Source organism: Harpegnathos saltator, unplaced genomic scaffold (assembly GCF_003227715.2).
Source record: "Harpegnathos saltator strain DR-91 unplaced genomic scaffold, Hsal_v8.6 scaffold522, whole genome shotgun sequence".
Lineage (NCBI taxonomy): Eukaryota > Metazoa > Arthropoda > Insecta > Hymenoptera > Formicidae > Harpegnathos > Harpegnathos saltator.
Genome location: NW_020230341.1, coordinates 662,445 through 679,135, shown reverse-complemented (window position 1 = coordinate 679,135; position 16,691 = coordinate 662,445). Strand labels below are relative to the sequence as shown.

The 16,691-nt window shown below is 45.9% G+C and overlaps 1 protein-coding gene across 3 annotated transcripts; it reads right to left on the bottom strand.

The window, feature by feature from the left end:
- Positions 1-1,924: 1,924 nt before the first annotated feature.
- LOC105182489 (facilitated trehalose transporter Tret1) lies at positions 1,925-16,435 on the bottom strand. Of its 3 annotated transcripts, XM_025302983.1 has the most exons (7): positions 15,849-16,435; positions 15,630-15,737; positions 15,426-15,562; positions 6,402-6,607; positions 5,472-5,885; positions 4,416-5,014; positions 1,925-3,380 (listed from the first exon to the last, which is right to left on the bottom strand). In XM_025302983.1, the coding sequence occupies exons 3-7, from the start codon at positions 15,458-15,460 to the stop codon at positions 3,054-3,056; spliced, it is 1,581 nt and encodes a 526-aa protein (XP_025158768.1). In that variant the 5' UTR covers positions 15,461-15,562; positions 15,630-15,737; positions 15,849-16,435; the 3' UTR covers positions 1,925-3,053. The 3 variants fall into 3 exon arrangements, with proteins under 3 accessions (XP_025158768.1, XP_025158767.1, XP_025158769.1); XM_025302982.1 differs by having other exon boundaries at positions 15,630-16,435; XM_025302984.1 differs by lacking the exons at positions 15,426-15,562; positions 15,630-15,737; positions 15,849-16,435 and adding an exon at positions 10,138-11,039.
- Between the last annotated feature and the right edge of the window lie 256 nt (positions 16,436-16,691).

Genomic DNA, 16,691 nt, shown 5'->3' with positions numbered 1-16,691 from the left:
GTGGCTCTCGGCGAGGCCTCGCGCCACCGTAGACTCTCCGCGTATATAGCTAAAATATCGACCATTTCGTACGAACCCCCGCCCGTCGGCTCGAACCGGAGGCAAAGCCGCCGCGCTTGCGCCCGCCGCCGACCGCCCCGACTGACATCAATATAACCGTGAATAGGTGGGCCGCGTATCCTCCCGCGTCGCGCCGAGGGAGAGAGAGAGGACACTTGTTGATCCGGGAAGGCTTCCCCCGCGACTTCCGCGACTTTCGATCTGCCGTTCCCGGTCGATCGATCGCGCCCGCTGATAATTAGCACGAGTGAGAGTGCCTTCGGGCTTACGCCCGCTCTTCTTCCATCTTTTTGCGAGAGAGTGCGCTTTTTCTCGTCCGTATTCATTGTCAGAAACGAGGCGCTTGAGACCGTGGCGTGTCGTCGTTTTACGTCGCGAACGGGCTAGACGAGTGAGAGCGATTGTAGCCTTGGATTGGGGGGAGTCCCGGGCGCGCGCGCGCGCGCTCGCGCATAAATCCGCGTTTGATTGGTTCGAAGATTAACTCGGATTACGGAGAAATGAGATACTTTTTTTCTCGTGCTTCTTGTCTCTCTTTCTCCTTACGGAAGGAGGGACGATGACTGAGTTTTAACGCGCTTGATATCGCAGGCGTGGAAGACAGAGCTACACAGTGACAGATGGTGATTGTTCGCAAAGTTTCTGCCTGCGAGAGGATCGATACTGAGTCCGATAAAGAATCTGTCGCTGAAGTTTGACGTGATCGATCGAAGATACCTCGAATATGCAGGGTGGAATTCGCTATCGACCCGCGTGTTGGTCACACACACACACACACACACACACACACACACACACACACACACACACACACACACACACACACACACACACACATATAGAAAAACACCGTGCGTTCCATCTGTAGCAAGACCGGAGAAACAAGAGTTCCCTCGTGCTTCTGTCGGCTGTCGGAAGAAGGCCGTTCATGACTCGCAATATTGATTTCTCCAGTATGTAACGTTAGATTATGACGCCGTTATTAATACAGTCTTGCGCACACATTCATCTATAAGTGAACGATCACGCATGTTCCAATCGTATCGATCAAGCGTATCAGTTTCTTCCGATCGCTCGACTTGGTCGAAGGACACTAATGATCTTCATCTTGCTTGCTGAATCGCAATTGTGAATCGCGCGTGATTTTTCGTCGATCGCGCTCTTAAAAATATCACACTGACTTAAAAGTATACTTGGAAAACAACATATTTAAAAATAATTCCTGGCTACGCCGTGGAGCACGAGAATAAAGAGATTCTCTTGTATCGAATCGCACTGTCTAAAAATAAAAAGTCATTGAGTCGTACGTTCTATAACTTCGCTTCTCTGCTAATGACGCATGGCGGCTGGTCGCGCACTTTGAACTTAAAAAAGAAACGTAAAGGCTAAACAGCCAAGATACAAACCGTATTTAGTCGAGATTCAAACCCACCACCGGCCACTGATCTTTCGCAATATCGCTGTTCGGCTCCGGCCCAATCGTTGAAAGTCCTTTTTCAGGGGTCTAGCAAACCGACCATTAAATTCCAAGCTATAGTTTTAAAATTCCGCTGCGAGCAGCCACCGTTTCTACCGACAAAGTGAGCTCGTAGTACGACTCAACGACAAAGCGGACGGAATTTTTATCTTCAAATATTAACCACGCGGTACTTGTCCTCCTCTCTCTCTCTCTCTCTCTCTCTCTCTCTCTCTCTCTCTCAACGGCGGGTCTATAAGTGATCACTAAATATTGATAACAATAATTTCTGAGGTAATGGATAAATAATTGTCGGTGATTATAAGATACGATCGGTTGTTAGAGATTGATTATCTGAATGTCTTCTTTTCCTTGATATCGTCTTAATTATTTATAATCCCCCTGATATACTATACAACGGGCACTTTATTCAACGTAGTTTACAAAAATACGTGAAATCTACTATATACAGCGTTTTTATTTGTCGAGGATTATCGCCGACCTCATCGGATGATGAACGAGTAAGACACCCCGTCGTGAATGATATTCAAACGAGATGCCGAGAACGAGAATGAAACCACCTGACGCGCTCTAGTCCGAAACACGTCCTTTGTACATTTAGCACCAACAATCCACGTCGCACGAAAATAGCACGCGACTGCGTCCGTCGGTATATAGTTAGGCCTTAACTTCACTTAACGACCGTGGCCTCGTGTATTTATTGAAACCGACGTAAACGTACCTAATCGCGCGACTGTGAATGTGAAAGTCCTCGTGAAATATGAAAGCTTCTATAAGCGATAGCGCAGGAACGGGCCCGGGATCGATAAGTCGACGTCTCCGATGTTAACGACGCGACACTAAGATCTCCTTGCAGCGCGGGCTGCGCGTTCTTCTTCGCGAAGTAACGCGAACTAATAAGTAACTCGCGACGTACGATCTCGATGTGTGATTCGCTCCTTGGCTCCTTCCTGGAAACTTCACCTCGGGATCGTTAAAGTCGTTTGAGTTTGCTCGGCCGCTGCTGCTATTTCCCGATCACTCAATCTCTACATTCGATCCTTCCCGCCCCCCCCCCTCCCCCCCTCGTCTGTGCTCATATTTTCTCACAGCATGTTGCACCTCCCTCCGGCTTGTTTGCGCGATTATTCCTGTTCGCAACCGATAGCAGAGTGCAACGTTTGCGTTTTACCGCGCACTTATTACGTGATTTGATCGCAACCGACTATAAAAAGACAGCCTTTCAGGCTAGACTCTATTAACATTGTTTTCTTGTGAAGAAACGAGGTAATATAGCTCCAATTATACGCAGTTTCACAGTATTTTTAACTTCTTCGATACGCGCGTTCGACTATACGACTGTCTCCGTCAACGCACGTTTTCTTCATTTTTCTTCCTATCGGTCAAATGATTCGCATCTCAAAATAACTTCTTATCTCTCACTAATAACAATTTTTACACACACACACGCACTGTTATATGTTGACGTCATCGAGGTGTTGCGATCGATAAGCCGACGACTGCCAATTATTATCTATTATAATTTGCTCTCGCTACTTTCGTCGTAAACGACCGCCGGATTCGCGGCTGCCCATTGTTCCTTGAAGACGTGTTGCTCTTGCCTGGGCTTGTCCTTCAGGTTCTGTATGCCGGCGTAATGCTCCTCGATTTCTATCAAAGTCCTACCCTCGGTCTCGGGTAATATGGCGAATAGCAAACAGCCGCCGATCAGGTTGATCAAGAAGTAAAAGAAGAACGTGCCGGCCAGCGACATTCCGTTCATCATGTAGAGGAAGGTTTTATTCGCGACTGATGAGAAGACGTAGCCGGTCGAGCCGGCCGCGCCGGTCGCGCCGCTGCGTACCTGGTGGTCAGTAGAAATTTCTCGAGATAATTCAACGTCAAGGTCGTGCCGGGCGACAGAAATCGTTTCATCGGTTCGTAAGATAAATGATATAAATTCGTAAAATAAATAAAATAATTCCGGGCAAAATTATATCACTCGGAGAAGAATACGGGAGACATTGAATGCCTGTAGCCTATAGCTTTTTCTAGTGTCCAAGTTTACGGTAGTGTGAAAGTATCCAAGTTTCAAAGAGTCGATGCAAATAATTACGTTAAACATACATGTAACGTAGAGATCAAGAATTGCGTGCGAATCAAGAATTTTCATGTCGAATCGAACCGAATCGAATCTCATTTTTTTAAATGCGCGAATTCGAATCGAATCGAATGCAATCGAATCGGGAATCATTAAAAAATTTAACATGACTATTAAACATGCAAGTAACGACGGAAGATTTAATAAATAAAAAGGGAATATCGATGTTGTAGTATCATCTTAAAGTAAAATATATATTTAAATAATTAAAGTAATTTGTAATTAAGTTAATTACAAGTTAAGGGTTCAAACATACAGGCCCGGATGGCCTGTCGTTTCGTAGCTGATGTACGCGCAAACGATAATGTATTTGATTCCTATTCGAATTATTCGGATTCAAGTCATAGGGATTCGAATCGAATCTAATGTAATTCGATTCGATTCGAATTCGAATAGTTTGCACATCTCTAATGTAATGCAATCGATACAATTTAACTAATATATCACGTTAAATATTGCGTCAAATGTAATGTATTTAATTTCACAAAGAGAGTTTACCCTCTTTGCCTCTGTTCATCCAAAGCCCCGAAATCGCTCGAGAAGAGCTCAGAATCGCAGATAAGAATTTGTCTGCGATTTCGAAGTCTCAAGATATTGTTGATGACTATTTCAATATACTCGCGCTTGAGAAAGAGAACGAGATCAAAGGGGTGCCCCGAGGATTACACGGGATTGAGATGAAAAATGAAAGAGAAGAGAGAGAGAGAGAGAGAGAGAGAGATTAATTCGCGAGCGTACCTTCACGGGGAACACCTCGCCGATGAGAACCCACGGCAGCAACTTGATACCGACGTTCGCCATGAAAGCGGCGCCTATCATGAGAGTGGTCGGTATCCAGGTGTACTTCACCCCGTCCAGGTAGTCCGCGTCGTTGAGGAAGCCGTAGATGGCGGCGAGGAGGAAGCACAAGCCGGTGCCGCCGACCGACAGGAAAGACATCATGCGTCTGCCTGTGAAGTGAATCGTCAACACGCAGATCAGGACGCCGATTAGTTGCGCGACGCCCAGGAACACCGTGGCTGTGTACTTGTCGATCGGCGCCTTCAGCTTGACGAATATCACAACGGCGAAAGTCTGCAAGGTCACGGTACCGCCGAAGGCGCTTATGAAGAAAGCCGCGCTCACTAGGATGAAAGGCAGGTAGAACGTTCGCTTGGTGTACGATCGCCAAGCCTTCTCCTTCTCTCTCTCCTTCCCGTCGGGATCGACGGTGCCGACCCCGGCTGGCTTCTGGACCGCCTTGCAGAGCGTCTGGAACTCGTCTCTCACCTGGCTCGGGCCTACCCAGCCTCGTAGCCAGCAGAGAGCCCGCTCTGATTCCTTAAGACGACCCTTAACTAGAAATAAAAGCGATTGTTAGCTTGTGTCAGGAACACTCGCGACGAGGTCGCGCCGAATTGTTGACTGCCGGCGCGAAGTTAGACGGACGTGCACTTTGTACGAAGCGGCGAGCTCTCGGATACTGGAGCCCGATTCTGCGCGCGCGAGAAAAAAAAGAGGAACGGCTCGACGGCTGTGTAAACGGCTGCTGAATAATTCAACGAGTAAGCACCAAGAAGCGAGAAGAAGACTTGGTTACACAGTAATTGAAGTACGTAGGCGTGAAGCGCGCGCAGTTCGACGTCTGATTGAATGTGCAATTCCGCGAGCGCGGAGAAATGTATAAGAATAAAAATGAAAATTAAATAGAAATAGCCGTGATCCGCGTGTGTTGTGCGTTCATTCAATCGGTTATCGAGCGGAGCTCGAAAATCTCCCGATCTCGCGTGAATCGCTGAATACGAGGAGACTCACCAGCAAGCCAATACGGGCTCTCGGGCATCAGGCATAACGAGAGGAAGGAGAGAATCGGGTAAGCCAGGTTGACCAATGCCACTGTCCTCCAGTGGGCCAGACTACCGCTCAACATCTGCGTGAAGACGCCCAGTATGACGGACAACGACGAGGTCGCGGACAGCATACCGCGCAAGTGAGGCTGCGTCACCTCGGCGACGTAAGTCAAGACCGGCGCTTCCAGAAGACCGCCGGTCAGTCCCGTCAACGCGAGCGCTGCGAACAACATCGCCGAATTGCCGGCGTAATAAAACATCAGCCAGGCTATCACGAACGGGATGTTCGCCAGCATCATCGTGCACTTCCTGCCGAGGTATTGCGAGAGCGGTCCGCTCATCAGACAGCCGATCGGCACGAGAAATAAGTTTAGACTGCCTGGAGGAAGACAAGAAGAGAATTATCTCGCTTCGATTACATCGATTTATTAATATCGATTATATAATACTTATTAATTATAAACGACGCGTGTGACCAGCGATATTGTTGTTAACGTGACATTTTTAAATAATTCACGAGTAAAATTAATTTATCGGAAACTTGCGGCTTGAATGTGAAATACGATTTAATCAGATTAACATACATCTATAAATAATATAAATTCAGATAAATACATTTCAATGAGCGTACAAATGATATTAAAAATTATAATTGCGAAGGCTATCGACAAAGATGTCATTTCCTAAATGACCATCATTCATAAATTCAATTTAAATCAAATGCGCTCCCGGTTCGCAATGTCGACTCGACTCGACTCGACTTTTCGTCGTCGCGTCAATTTTAGTTCGTCGATTGGAATGTCGGTGATTGCGCGAACTGCGGCTTCGACGAGTGAGAGAGAACCCGTAAAATTCGCCGCGGTTTATTCTTCGCTTAACACGAGCCGATCCTTACTGATCCACGTGAGCTCCTCTATAGTGACCTTGATGTCCGTATCCTCCCTCTGTAACGCCGGGATGAGAATGGTCGAAAATCCCAAGGTAGAACCGAACGCGACCAGGAGTATGTTTTTGGCGCTGACCGCGCAACATTGCGGTAAAGCTTGCCGAAGTTTCGTGACGTGCACTTCGTCGACCGCCACCGGCGGCTTATCGTCGCTCCTGAAATACGGATTTCAGCGTAACGTGTACGTTAGTCACACGAGAACCGGAATCGGTGAAATTATATTTAACGAGAGACTAATATGTTTATCACACACATCACATATTATTCTTCAAAATTTCTCTCGTGAATAATCTCGCATAATATAAGCGAAAAAAAAAACAGCTCATTCATTTTTCCGACTGATTTATATTTCGATTTTATTCACGTCGTACGTTTCTTTCCTTATCGAGCTGCTTCTTATACCGGGTGCGCAACTAAGTTTCACACATGGATGGCGCTAACGACACGTGTAGTCGACACACATGTCTGCGAAGTTGTGTTTTTTTTTATAGCTTGGACATCTGTCAACAATAACCAGTCGCAATACCAACACATATCGCGACGCAAAACTATTTTTATCTAACAACGAAGATGTCGAGTTTTGTGGCAGATAAACAGCATTTGCGGGAAGCTTTGCTTTTCTGCTTTAACCTGGAAAAAAGTGCAGCTGAAGCACGTGGTCTGCTTGAGGAGGCCTACGGCGAACATGCACCATCGAAAACTACCTGTGAAGATTGTTCCAAACGTTTACCATTCGCCATGGGAAAAATTCAAAAGGAAGGGAAATGGGTGCCGCGTGAGTTGACTGAGAGACAGATGGAAAATCGAAGAGCCCCTTCCGAAATTTTGCTTTCGCGGCATGAGAGAAAGAGTTTCCTGCATCGAATTGTTACTGGCGATGAGAAGTGGATATATTTCGAGAATCCCAAACGCAAAAAATCGTGGCTTTCACCCGGCGAAGCGTCAACATCGACGGCACGGCCAAATCGCTTCGGAAAGAAGACAATGCTCTGCGTTTGGTGTGGGACCCCGAAAAGGAATCGTGTACTATGCTGCTGCTGAAAAGAAGCCGGGCGAAACTGTCAATGGGCATCGCTACCGATCAACAACTGATCAATTTGAACCATGAATGCATTGCTCGAAAAACGGCCAGAATGGAACGAGTGATATCGCAGCACGACAACGCTCCGTGCCATCGCACTTCCATCGTCCAGGACACCATCGAAACGCTGAAATGGGATCTGCTACCGCACTCGCCGTATTCGCCAGACCTGGCCCCTTCCGATTATCACTTGTCCCGGTCGATGGCGCATGGCTGCTTGGCTGGGCAACACTTGGCCAATTTCGAACAAGTGCAAAATTGGTTGGACGAATGCTTTCGGTCCAAAGACGCGTCGTTTTATCGTCGCGGTATTCACGTATCGCCAGAGAGATGGCAAGAATGTGTAGCTAGCGAGGGACGATACTTTGAATAAACCATTGTTTGTATTTCTCTTGAAATTTTCCATTTTTCATTGATCAAAAAGAAACCCGGAAACTTAGTTGCGCACCTAGTATTATCTCAGGCATTAATTCACAGATCAGTCGAGAGTTTTACGATATACCGAGATACAATTGGCAATCAATTGCTTATCGACTAATAAAAGCCCATCCCTCCGTCAGCGAGAATAACTTTTGAAACTTTCGAAATGTATTTTGCAGAGTTTCCTGCGAGCTTCCGTCTCGAGATGATGGTTATTTGAAACGGCGGCAAAACAGCGGCGTTCGCTATCGCGTCGTTTCCTCTGCGTACGTTTCTTTTAATTTAGACACGTGGATTTAATTTTGTCCCTCTTTTTCTCTGGAAATAAAATATTCTTTAAAAGTAGGAGCTACTTGGTAGTCTTGAGAGTGCTTTGGGACGCACGGCGCAACGTTGAGCGCCTACGTGTAACGCATTGAATTCTCAATCAGCCGAATAAACGGTCTTAAACGCCGCAGGCAATTGTCAAGATGGAAGTCTCACGGATCAGCGATGACGAGTGAATCTATTGGCGAAACAGTCGAATGTGCCGGCAGAGCCGACATTGTGACAGCCTTAAAGCCACGATTGGCCACGATCTTCAGGCGTGTGCACGCACGTATGGCGTGCGGCTGAAAGTTGTAACAACCCTGATCACATAAACGTGTTAAGGCTCCGCACGCATACGTGTAATTAATCAGAGTAACAACGCTGATCACACTTAGCGCGCCTCCCGAAGCGCGGAGAGTTTCGTCGTCCCTGAAGCCGCACGTTCGCTCGTCAGAAAGCTCAACGTAGAAAGAGAGTTATGCGATGCGTCGTACATTTCTAGGATCTGAGAGGGATAAAAATAAAAGTGAGAATCTCACGAGAGAGGGGGAGAGAGAGAGAGAGAGAGAGAGAGAGAGAGAGAGAGAGAGAGAGAGAGAGCGGTAACTTCGCGGTAAAGCGCGCTCGCGCGCGCTCAGAGCTGCAAACCGGTTTACGATAATCCACATGTCGCGTTGCGCAAACGTTGAAGATTGCGCGCCATTACGTAAGCGCGAGATAACAACACTGGGCAATCATAGGCGAATCTTTTGTGTCGAATTATGTAAAATTGTCGCGGCGAGCATTATATGAATACGAACACCGCGAACGGACGAACAATGCGATTAGCGCGGCTCGTGCGCTTGCTTAAAGCGAGTAATTATTCTTTTTCTAATCGCGTCCGATGGTAGTCCTCCTGCGGCCCCGTAGCCGTCGCTTCGGCAGGTAAGTCCGATTCCGCTTCCGGGGACAGCTCCGCCACGCGAAACGAGTCGCTATTCTCTCGTTCGGAATAAAGCTCTCGGTAATGACGTAACGCGATCCCGTTTTCCACGCGCGCGCGGAAACATAAGCGCGTCTGTTGCTCCTCTCGGGGAAGAACGCGCAGCTTCGTAATTTGACGACATTAATTTCTGACGTTACACAGGGCTTAGTTTTCCGTGTTTCCGTCCGGGAAAGTCTTTGAAGAGATCGGGTTCGTTAAATTGGGGGGGAAACTCGGCTCGACTTCCGATGTCTTCTTCGAGGCTGAAGACGCCAGCCACCTCGAGTGTCTTTCGAATATTAACGAAGGCTCGTAAATAACAACGGCGACCGCTCGATAGAAAATAATTTATTTCCACTGAATTCAACGAGGCCAGATGGGACGCTGAAAATGTGAGCAACCCAGTGTTGATGTCTTTTCTGTCTGCCAAAATATCACGCGAACGCGCGGGATAGCCTCGAGCGATCAATTAAACAGAAGCTGAGGCGTGAGACGTTTCCTCTTTGCTTTTACAGACTCGCGAGGAACACGAGCGAATTGTGCGAATCTAAAAATTCGTAACTCCTCGTGAAAGCCCCTCCCTCCGATTGGACGCTGCGTGCGCCGAAGGACCTGCTAATCGATGTTGATTTTTCGCGGCCGCTCAATCAAACGGTCCGATGTGACTTTAATTGCACTTAAACCGCGCACCGAGTGTCCTTCGCGCGTGCATAGAAAATCAATCGCTTCACGGCACTTAATCGGCCAAGTGAATCGGATTTAATCAGGAAATCGCGCGACAAAAACGACCGAACCGCTGATCGTTCTCACTTCCCGTGTTGTTCGTTCAGCGGCAAATCGCGAGACTAGGCAAGCGTCGCCGTTTATTCGATCCGCCTCGCGCTCTCGCGAGAGAAAAGGAAGTCTCTCACCCTCGGGAAAAGGAAATGTATGCAGCAGCTTCACGTTTGCTAGGCTGCTTGCGACGCCTGGGATCCTAGAAGCAAATGTTTGCGCGGGTAATACCCGTACTTACGTACTCGCGTCTGTTTTATCGATAACTTTTTCTTACTCCATTCACGATACGCTTCGCTTCGAATACCGCAAGCGGAACGTATCACGATCGCGCACGAGCTTATCCTTGTGATAATGACAATCCTTGCCAAACATTTAGATCGTTACGTGTCACGCACGCGACAATGACTGAGCCGAGCCCGCGGAAACGCGCACATTTCCGGGCTCCAAGCTCAATCGCGTCAAGGTTTTCCGCAAAGTGTTAGGGGAAGGTTGCTATCATTGGGCCGGCTCCTTCGATGAGCCACCTCCATTATTCTGTTGTTATTGACAGTAAGCGCTATCTATTGACCGTTTAATGTACCGCATGAAGCTTGAAAATTGCCATCTTGACTGTGAGTTGATCCACGCGCAAACAAGGTTCCTATACAAGAAAGTAAGATTTTTGTACTTTTCCTCTAACTTATCAGTGTCAACGAAATATGGATATCAGTGAGACGTTAATAGTGTGTTTTAGTTGTTATTGATAATACTTAAAACTGTATTAAATCAGCGTTATTTAGCCGTATTAACATTGGAAGTTCTCTTTGTTATAACCGAAGTCGCGGACGTATTGCGTACACAGTTGCTAGTCTGCTGGTTGCCTTCGATGAGCCAGCCCGAGTAACTATGAACGGGCTGCTGGCCCAACCATGGAAATCGTATCGAGCCTAATATTTTTTCGACTTCTTCGAGTTGTACAATAAAATGTCGTTGTATCTGATTTATTAGTAAAAGCCTATCACGAGTAATTAAATCGATAATTAGATAACGATCTCATTCTCTTTATTATAAAAATAATTATATTAATCTAATTTTAATCTAAATCGGAGTATCCCTCATTCGTGTGTAAAATGAATATTCTATTGAAATTATCACAATGATAGAAGACAGTCCCAATGCCTAAACTTTCGTCGTCGCCGTCAGCAAATATCAATTCCAACGAGGATTTATGATTCTGTGCTATCTGTTGTGATGACTTCAAGGAAGACATGATTCAATGTGTCTGTCGTGTGAACAGTGGGTTCACGAGAAGCGTGCCGGTGTTAGAAAGGGGATCGAAGTGTATTAGTGCGAAAAGTGCAACTGAACTCAGCAAGAATGAATACTTAAAAATTTTGTTTTGTCTCTTTTTCAAGACTGCACAACAATTTTTTTCGTTTTGTGACAACCATTGTATTTGTTTGATGCAGTAATTTGTGTAAGATTAATAATATTAGTAATAATTTGATTATTTTGTGCGATTTTAAAGTTTTCAAGATATGGTTATTGTTCCTTTTATACAATTTATAAATTATCCTCAAATTCTCATTCCCATTAAAATTATTTCTAATAAACAAAATTCAATGTTATCTCGTAGATTTTCACATTATTTTATGGTTACAAAACAGTAAACAAAAATTCTACTCCTGATTTTAAAGTAGCATTTAATGATTCCGTGTGAACAATGCCATAGCTATATCATTAATGCGTTTCAATGTATTTTCTGTGGTCTGTGTTGGGTTCTAATCAGCTTTTTACATTTACGAATCATGCTCAAAATAGCTTTAAACAATTTATTGGCTTGTATTAAGGTGATATTGTATTAAAAAAATAAAATAGCAACCGGCGTATGCATAGAAATTCCCAGGCCCAATGAAGACAACCAGTAGTTTCCTTCATTGGGCCAACGACACTTATTCTTATTTTTTTAATATTTACTTAACATTTCATAATTGTAACGGCTATTCCTAGATATATGTGTAGTATGAAAAGTAATATTTACATTAACGTGCACAAAACTGTAAAATTGACAAATTTGACGATTTTACGGAGCGTTTTGTTCAAATGGCCCATCGATAGGGAACCTTCCCCTACATCAGCGTCGCGTTTCCGTGGCGTTTCCAAATCCTCCCGGCCCGCTCGGTCGAATCGTCTGAATCGAGCGGCCGTTTATTAACCCCTTGACTGTGGAGGCAGAAATGTATACTAGTCGTGCCATTTTTGCGTTGGAAAAAATGTCGAATTTTCTTTATGATATTTTTACAATAAGGGTTTTCGGGGTCGCTGAATCCAAATCTGATATTAAAATTCCGAAATTCAAAATGGCGGATCCAATATGGCGGATCAAAATTAGGAAAATAATCGGATATTTGTGAAAGTGGGTATCTATATGTTTTTGGGGTCGCTGAATCCGAATCTGATATAAAAATTTCAAAATTTCAAAATGGCGGATCGACCATGATGTGTCAAAATTATGAAAATAATCAGATTTTAATGAAAGTCGGTATTTATATGTTTCTGGGATCGCTGGATCCAAATTTGATGTCAAAATTTTAAAATTAAAAATGGCGGATCTAAACTTTGAAAATCAGATTTTCATGATTTTTATAATTTTGACTCGCCATGTTGGATCCGCCATTTTTGATCTCGAAATTTTGATATCAAATTCGGATTCAGCGACTCCAAAGACATATAGATACCTACTTTCATAAAAGTCCGATTATTTTTATAATTTTGACTCGCCATGTTGGATCCGCCATTTTGGATTTCGAAATTTTTATATCAAATTGGGACTCAGCGACTCCAAAAACATATAGACACCCACCTGTATGCAAAAAACAATAGTTTGACTATTTTTTTTCTTCGATGCGTGTATACACGTCATCCACACTGGTGGCACGACTTTTTTATGCGGCTATACCCGTCATCCACAGTCAAGGGATTAAGGGGACTGGAGGGTCAGATTACTGAAAAATCGTGCTTGTTTTTTGATAATATTTTCTGACGAACTGAATAAATGTGCAAGAGTGAAAATTTTTTATATATTTATATAATATATGAAGAGCAGAAAAATTTTGTTTATTAACAAATATTCACATAAATATATGTCCACTTAAATTTTAAACGCGTTTCTCTCGAAATTTAAAAATTTCTAAAGCTAAAATTCGCTCTGATCGGACCACCGAGAGCCGAGCCGATATTACTGCAAAAACGACAAAACGACTTGAGAAAAAAGAAAGGAGAGTATATTTCAGCTAGATATATCATATATCGTATATTTATATGAGTATTTATTAATAAACGAAATTTGTTCTACTCTTCACATGTTGTATAAATATACCTAAAATTATCATTCTTGCACATTTATTCAGTTCATCGCAAAATATTGTCAAAAACAAGCACGATGTTTCAGCAATCTGCTGACCCACCAGTCCCCTTAACGAGACTTCTCGCCGCCAGCCGAGCGGTCGAATGCAAAGAAGACGAGAAATAGTCTCGCAGGCGGTTCTGATTGACGCAAAGAGTATTAATTAACCGTTGCACGAAGGCGGCATTAATGCGGCGAGATTGACGGTCAGTGACCTATTTGCGAGCAGCCAGGTACGGACGTCGGCCGCGTCGTTTATTTCGGTTCGCTTGATAGCGCGCGATTCGGATCGCAGTAATTATTTGTATTCAAATGGGACAGGCAGATTAGATTAACGCGCACCTGCGCCGCGGAGGAAGTGTCGCGGGTAGACTCTCGAGTCTTTTGCGGAGCGAGCTGCGTCTTACGTTCACATCGCTTATTAATCACGGCAGATTAATCGATCGCGGATGCGGACTCGAAGTCGCGAGGGGAAAAAGATTGTTCCTGCTTGAAAGACTGAAAACGTGTCGAGAGAGAGAGAGAGAGAGAGAGAGAGAGAGAGAGAGGGAGAGAGGGAGAGAGAGAGAAAGAGTACGAAGGAGATTAGATTCGCCGCAAAGGTGACAATAGAAGCAAAGCAGGAGGGATTGCGTAAAGCGCGCAGGTCACGAAGTGTGTGTCGTCGGAATAATTCGGACACGTCACGGCAACAATAAAGACAGACCTAATCCTCGCCATTAGCGTAGGGTAAAGTAGTGGGAATTCAATAATATGTCACTTCCTGCAATTACCGTAATACCCGGCATCACCGGCAACCGTCGGGTAAATTCATTCGCGGTTCGCAAATTCGCACGGTCGTCCTCCCGTGTGACGTAAGTCGGTTAGTAAATAAGCACTGCGTTTACCTGCGAAACCGGCGCGGATTCGTCATGTGCGCTTTCCGATGACACAGACTGCGAGCACAAACTGTGACACGCCGCGTCACTCTCCGTACACCGCTGTGTCACCGGAATTAGCACAAGTTCGCGAGATCACTTCGCTTCATCCGGGCATGTCTGTGTCGCGTTTACGACTTCCACATCATGCAATTTATGGAAAACCTCGCAACAACACCCTACAGAATATTCTGCATACTGCATACATTTGCGCTGTAACTCTGTCGGCAGACAGAGAAATGAAATCGTGCTTTTTTTTTTACTTGCTCGTGGATAATAACGAGCGTTAATGAGACCAACGAACGTCGAATTGCTGTTTAGTGTGCGTCGCACAGCCGTATAAGCCGATATAGATCTCGCGTCGCGAGATGGCCGATTCGCGTGTACAAAATTGCATCAATCAATCTTTGACTTTTGTACAATACATTTTGTAATTTTGTATACACGCGAATACGCGCGCGCGCGCGCGCGCATGCGCATGTATTCGTCGCGTGTCAGTTAGTTATATCGCAAAGTTACGCGATATTTTCGTATACAAAATTACCCGACATTTCCCGGCGGAGCGACACGCGCTCGCGGGGAAAGCCGTCGCCCGCGTTATATTAGTTTGATTGGCGCGTCGCAATCAAGCGTGGATCTATGGGAGCTTGAGAAACCCGGCTGTGTAGGTAATCCGTTGCGCAACCAGGCAAATTGATCTCGGGGAAACTTGCGAAACTGTGTCAATGACACGTTTCCCATTTTTTTCTCTCTCTATCTCTCTCTCTCTCTCTCTCTCTCTCTCTCTCTCTCTCTCTCTCTCCCATGATACGAAGTCCCCCTTAGGAAGTAATTAGACGCGGCGCGCACCGGTACCTTGAGTTTTCAATTTGCAATTCTCGGGATCCTTCGCAGCCGCAAGGATGCCGCAATTATTCACGCGTTGTACGTTCTCGAGGAGGAAATCGCGCGCGACTTAGCCGCGAAGAAAGATTGATTAATCAGGCGCCGGTAAATATTCATATGGCGATGAAAAGAGCGACGAGGAAGAAGAGAGTTCTTTGTTTTAGTTTCTTCTTCCCATATTCAACCGGGCGATTTCGGCGGTTTTTTTATCGCCGGGAGAGATCATGCGACAAACCTCTTTCCGTTCTCTACGCGTTCCAAGTTTGGCATTTTGGCTGGAGCAGCGAAATTCGATTCCTCCGGTCGGACACGAGAGCCACACCGCAAAGCGTCCTTACATTCCACGTAACGCTGTGAACGCTTTCCCGTTATCTGCCGGGCAAAGTAATTATAGATATGAATGTTGCTTATCGCAAGCTTAAAAACATGCTAAACGTACAGTTATACAATAATTTTTATCACTTGCGCCAGTCACCCGCCCAGTTTCGCAACTCGTGTCTCTTTCCTCGGGTTCACCTTCGCCGCTTTATTGTTCCACTTTATTGTTCTGGGAAGGAACGACGGAGATTTTATGGGCGGCGGAGATCTTCGCGTAGCGCAAGATCAGCAGAATCGTCGAATCTCGAAGACGAGATTATTACGCGAGCAGAGAGATTACCCGCGTAATAAAATCCTCCTCGTAAAAACAGATTGACGGGCCGCGAACTTGCTCCGATCACGTCGGTACTTTTGGTGCTGCTTTCACTTTGCCGGGTCTTGCGGCCGGATGTGCGGTCTCTGCGTCGCCCGCATACTTTCTCTCCACCTCGCGAGATAACCCGAAGGAACTTTCCGACGATTTTGCCACGCTGCCGCTCTTTTTCCTTTTCGTTCACCGGCCACGTGGCTGCGCCTTCCACGACCTGTCCTTCGCCGATCCTTTTCCTCGCAGCATCCAAAAGTCTCGAGTTTCTGTCACATCAGCCGCACGCGCGCGCGCGCGCGCGACCGATCGTCTGGACGCGGGTACGAAGGCAGCGGGCGGGGATCGGGAAGAGTTCGGGAAAAGTTAGCGTGCTTGAAATTCCGAAATGGCGGGAAGCCCCGGGTTGAGCAGTTCGACAGGTGCTGGTCGTCGGTACATTAGATCGGGGCACCGCGATGAACTAAACGGCGCGCGGCGCGAAAGCCGCGAGCAAGCTACACTTTCGATTTTGACTCCCTCCTACGGACACCTTCACCGATGCTGACCGGAGGTTGCAGGCGAATCGCTTCATACGCGCGCGTACATGTAACCTCTATTTTCCCCCTTCCTCCGTTATGTTATCATAATTTGCCCGCCGCTAGGAGACTGGCGATCGCCGCCAGTGCGACGAGGAACAACGCGACGACAGGAGCACGCGATCAGACGGACTGACCGCTCCAGATAGAGATCTGCGAACTATTCGAATTCGAATCCGAATAATTCGAATAGGAATCAAATACATTATCGTTTGCGCGTACATCAGCTACGAGGCTACAG